General features: G+C 48.9%; 1 protein-coding gene across 2 annotated transcripts in view; it reads right to left on the bottom strand.

The window, feature by feature from the left end:
* Window positions 1-14: 14 nt before the first annotated feature.
* The window catches only part of LOC119588470 (sphingomyelin phosphodiesterase-like), a gene marked incomplete at its 3' end in the record, with an annotated part of 48524 nt that continues 48303 nt past the window's right edge, over window positions 15-235 (bottom strand). For both annotated transcript variants that reach the window (XM_037937116.1, XM_037937117.1), the window contains 1 exon segment: window positions 15-123. In XM_037937116.1, the coding sequence (XP_037793044.1) occupies window positions 15-123 (109 nt within the window).

Consider the following 235-nt stretch of genomic DNA (forward strand, 5'->3'; position numbering starts at 1 on the left):
CTGGAGTCGCCTTGCCTGAGGAAGGCGCGGAAGAGAGCGTCGTCGGAGGCCATAGCGGTGACGAGGCCGTCGAGGCTAGCCGGAGTGAGGGAGCTCACGCCGTAGCTGTCCTGTGCCTCATACCTGCAATACATGAGTCTAAGGACAGTGGTCTGTATACATTCATATTAAATTGTTTCTACTCGAGGATTATGCATAAGAATTATTATGCAACATCTTTACAAAATTACAGAAA

The sequence above is a fragment of the Penaeus monodon genome, chromosome 24 (genome assembly GCF_015228065.2).
Source record: "Penaeus monodon isolate SGIC_2016 chromosome 24, NSTDA_Pmon_1, whole genome shotgun sequence".
Classification (NCBI taxonomy): domain Eukaryota; kingdom Metazoa; phylum Arthropoda; class Malacostraca; order Decapoda; family Penaeidae; genus Penaeus; species Penaeus monodon.